At 42.2% G+C, this 4,407-nt stretch overlaps 1 protein-coding gene across 1 annotated transcript in view; it reads right to left on the reverse strand.

Annotated features, from left to right (window-relative positions):
* LOC120058158 (uncharacterized protein DKFZp434B061-like) overlaps positions 1–4,407 on the reverse strand; it is a 6,815-nt gene extending 2,408 nt beyond the window's left edge. The window contains exon 1 of the mRNA XM_039006626.1: positions 3,838–4,407. Within this exon, the coding sequence (XP_038862554.1) occupies positions 3,838–4,407 (570 nt within the window). The remainder of the gene's footprint in view (positions 1–3,837) is intronic.

Here is a 4,407-nt window from a genome sequence, read left to right on the forward strand (position 1 = left end):
GGATGGTTGATGGATGTAAGGATGGATGGTTGGATGGATATAAGGATGGATATAAGGATGGATGTAAGGATGGATGGTTGGATGGATGTAAGGATGGATGGTTGGATGGATGGATGTAAGGATGGATGTAAGGATGGATGGTTGATGGATGGTTGGATGGATGGTTGATGGATGTAAGGATGGATGTAAGGATAGATGGTTGGATGGATGTAACGATGGATGGTTGATGGATGATGGGATGGCGAGACAGCCTCCAGGGAGGAAGTGAGGGCCCTGGGAGGGTGGACTTCAGGAAACAGCAGAGGGAGCACGCCTCTATCCACATCAACGGGACAGCAGTGGAGAAGGTGGAACGCTTCAAGTTCCTCGGCGTACGCATCACCGATGATCTGAAATGGTCAACCCACACAGACAGCGTGGTGAAGACCACTCTTCAACCTCAGGAGGCTCAAGAAATTTGCCTTGGCCCCTAAAACCCTCACAAACTTTTACAGCACCCGATGTCACAGGAAGGCGATAAAGATCATCAACAACCTGAACTCCAACCTGTTCACTCCGCTATCATCCAGAAGGCAAGGTCAGTACAGGTGCATCAAAGCTGGGACAGAAAAACAGCTTTAAGATTAATGTGTATTGTAGTGAACTGTTAGATACTACGACACTGTTGGAGCTAGGAACACAAGCATTTTGCTACATCAAGGATGGATGGATGGATGTAGGATGTAAGGATGGATGTAGGATGGAGATGATGATGTAGGATGTAGTTGATGGATGTAGGATGTAGGTGATGGATGTAGGATGGAGATGATGATGTAGGATGTAGTTGATGGATGTAGGATGTAGGTGATGGATGTAGGATGGAGATGATGGATGTAGGATGTAGATGATGGATATAGATGATGGATGTAGGTGATGATGTAGGATGTAGATGATGGATGAAGATGATGGATGTAGGATGTAGATGATGGATGTAGGATGTAGATAATGGATGTAGATTATGGATGTAGGTGATGGATGTAGGATTCAGGTGATGGATGTAGATGATGGATGTAGGATGTAGATAATGGATGTAGGTGATGGATGTAGATGATGATGTAGGATGTAGATGATAATGTAGGATGTAGATGATGGATGTAGGATGTAGTTGATGGATGTAGACGATGATGTAGGATGTAGATGATGGCTGTAGATGATGATGTAGGATGTAGATGATGGATGTAGATGATGGATGTAGGATGGAGATGATGGCTGTAGATGTAGATGATGGATGTAGATGATGGCTGTAGATGTAGAATGTAGATGATGGATCATAGATGTAGGATGTAAAAAATGGATGTAGGGCTGGTTTTACGAGAATAAACAATATAAGGATTACATATCAGTCCAACACATAAGGATAGTATAATGAATGACTCAACCAAATAGGATGCCAGGTTACAGCTAAGCTAATGACTAACAAACTAAGCAGTATAGACAAACACTTGGCAAACAAAGGACATCATCATTAAACCAACTATTTGGATATAAAGGAAAGATAACCACTTGTTTGTTCGATAACACATCCAAGTAAACAACAAGGTTGAAGGACTATAAATTGCATATCAATCATTCTACTAACACTACACGTTTTATACTAGGCATGCTTCCATGGGGGGGGGGGGGGTTACAGCAGTTCTGCATGGAAGAGTGGGCCAAAATGTGACGTGAGAGACTGATCAACAACTACAGGAAGCGTTTGGTTGGAGTCATTGTAGCTAAAGGTGGTACAACCAGTTATTGAGTGTAAAGGGGGGCAATTACTTTTCACACAGAGGCATTAGGTGTTGTATAACTTCGTTAATGACAAAAATGTAATTGTTGTGTCCTTTGTTCACTCAGGTTCCCATTACCTAATCTTAGGTATTGGATAATACGGGATCGGTATCCCCAAAGCGGGACGGTTGAGCTAACGTGATTAGCACAACGTTGTTAGTGACATGGAACATTTCCCAGGACATAGACATGTCTTATATGGGCAGAAAGCTTAAAATCTTGTTAACTGTTAACAGAAAGCTTAAAATCTTGTTAATCTTGCTAACTGCACTGTCCAATTTACAGTAGCTTTTACAGTGAAAAAAATACCATGCTATTGAGGAAAGTGCACAACAACAAAACCCTTTTATCACAGCAACTGGTTCGATACATTCACCTCTGTTATATTGATTTTCTTTATTAGTTTAGTTAGGTCAGGGTGTGACATGGGGGATGTTTGTGTGTTTTGTCTAGTTTAGGGTGTGTGTATTGTTTAGGGGGTTGTGTATAGTGAATGGGGTTGTGTTCAGTAGAGAGGTTTAGGAAAGTCTATGGTTGCCTGGTTTGGTTCTCAATCAGAGACAGCTGTTTATTGTTGTCTCTGATTGGGAGCCATGTTTAAGGCAGCCATGGGCTTTAGGTGATTGTGGGTAATTGTCTATGTCTAAACGTTAGTAGCTTGTGTGTGCACTTTCGTTTTGTAGCGTCACGGTTGTTTTGTATAGTTTGTAAAAGTGTTTCGTGTTCATCTTCGTTATAAATAAAAGGGAAGATGTATTCATATCACGCTGCGTATTGGTCCGATCCATGCTCCTCCTCAGACGAGGAGAACGAACGTGACACTCTGAAGGTAAATAATGTACTTACATTCAGTAATCTAGCTCTGATTTGTCATCCTGAGGGTCCCAGAGATAAAATGTACCATAGTTTTGTTTGATAAAATCAATTTTTATATTCAAATGTAGGAACTGGGTTCTACAGTTTGAACCCTTGCTGTGTCTGGTCATCCCATCTAGATGTGTGAAAGTTAGTGTATTTTCTGTAGGGAAGCTAATTATCCATAATTTCAGACATTCCTGGAAGTGTGTAAGCTTACATTTTTCATTATCATTTCATTTTTATATGTTCTCTATAGTTATGTACTTGAAAATGTATCAATTGACCAATTCAACACATTTGTGCAGAATTGAGACAACATTTTGAACAGTAATGCAATGGTTAATTGGATCAGTCTAAAACTTTGCACATACACTAAAATCTAAATTGCGCCTAGACTACTAAGGGATATAATGGTCTTTCTCTTGCATTTCAAGATGACAGAACAAAAACATTTTTTTTTTTTTATTATCTTTTACCAGATCTATATTGTTATTTTCTCCTACATCAATTTCACATTTCCACAAACTTCAAAGTGTTTCCTTTCAAATGGTATCAAGAATATGCATATCCACGCTTCAAGTCCTGAGCTACAGGCTGTTCGATTTGGGTTTGACATTTTAGGATAAAATTGAAAAAAAGGGTCCGATCCTTAAGAGGTTTTACTGAATGACAACGGAGGCAATATGGAATTTCATTGAATAGTTTGGGGTAGACCTCGTCTCCAAGGAATGCTCCTCAGAGCCAGATGATGATGACAGGTTGCCTTATCACATGGATCATTAAGCTATTTGACTGGCATATAACAAGAAAAGATTAAGATGGGCAAAAGAACACAGACACTGGACAGAGGAACTCTGCCTAGAAGGCTAGCATCCCGGAGTCGCCTCTTCACTGTTGACGTTGAGACTTCTGTTTTGCGGGTAGTATTTAATGAAGCTGCAAGTAATTCATGGAGCTGCTAGAAGGCCTGTAACTCATGGAGCTGCTAGAAGGCCTGTAACTCATGGAGCTGCTAGAAGGCCTGTAACTAATGGAGCTGCTAGAAGGCCTGTAACTCATGGAGCTGCTAGAAGGTCTGTAACTAATGGAGCTGCTAGAAGGCCTATAACTCATGGAGCTGCTAGAAGGCCTGTAACTCATGGAGCTGCTAGAAGGCCTGTAACTCACGGAGCTGCTAGACGGCCTGTAACTCATGGAGCTGCTAGACGGCCTGTAACTCACGGAGCTGCTAGAAGGCCTGTAACTCATGGAGCTGCTAGAAGGCCTGTAACTCATGGAGCTGTTAGAAGGCCTGTAACTCATGGAGCTGCTAGAAGGCCTGTAACTCATGGAGCTGCTAGAAGGCCTGTAACTCATGGAGCTGCTAGAAGGCCTGTAACTCATGGAGCTGCTAGAAGGCCTGTAACTCATGCAGCTGCTAGAAGGCCTGTAACTCATGGAGCTGCTAGAAGGCCTGTAACTCATGGAGCTGCTAGAAGGCCTGTAACTCATGGAGCTGCTAGAAGGCCTGTAACTCATGGAGCTGCTAGAAGGCCTGTAACTCATGGAGCTGTTAGAAGGCCTGTAACTCATGGAGCTGCTAGAAGGCCTGTAACTCATGGAGCTGCTAGAAGGCCTGTAACTCATGGAGCTGCTAGAAGGCCTGTAACTCATGGAGCTGCTAGACGGCCTGTAAATCATGGAGCTACTAGAAGGTCTGTAACGCATGGAGCTGCTAGAAGGCCCATAAATCACCAT

The sequence above is a fragment of the Salvelinus namaycush genome, chromosome 13, assembly GCF_016432855.1.
Source record: "Salvelinus namaycush isolate Seneca chromosome 13, SaNama_1.0, whole genome shotgun sequence".
Lineage (NCBI taxonomy): Eukaryota > Metazoa > Chordata > Actinopteri > Salmoniformes > Salmonidae > Salvelinus > Salvelinus namaycush.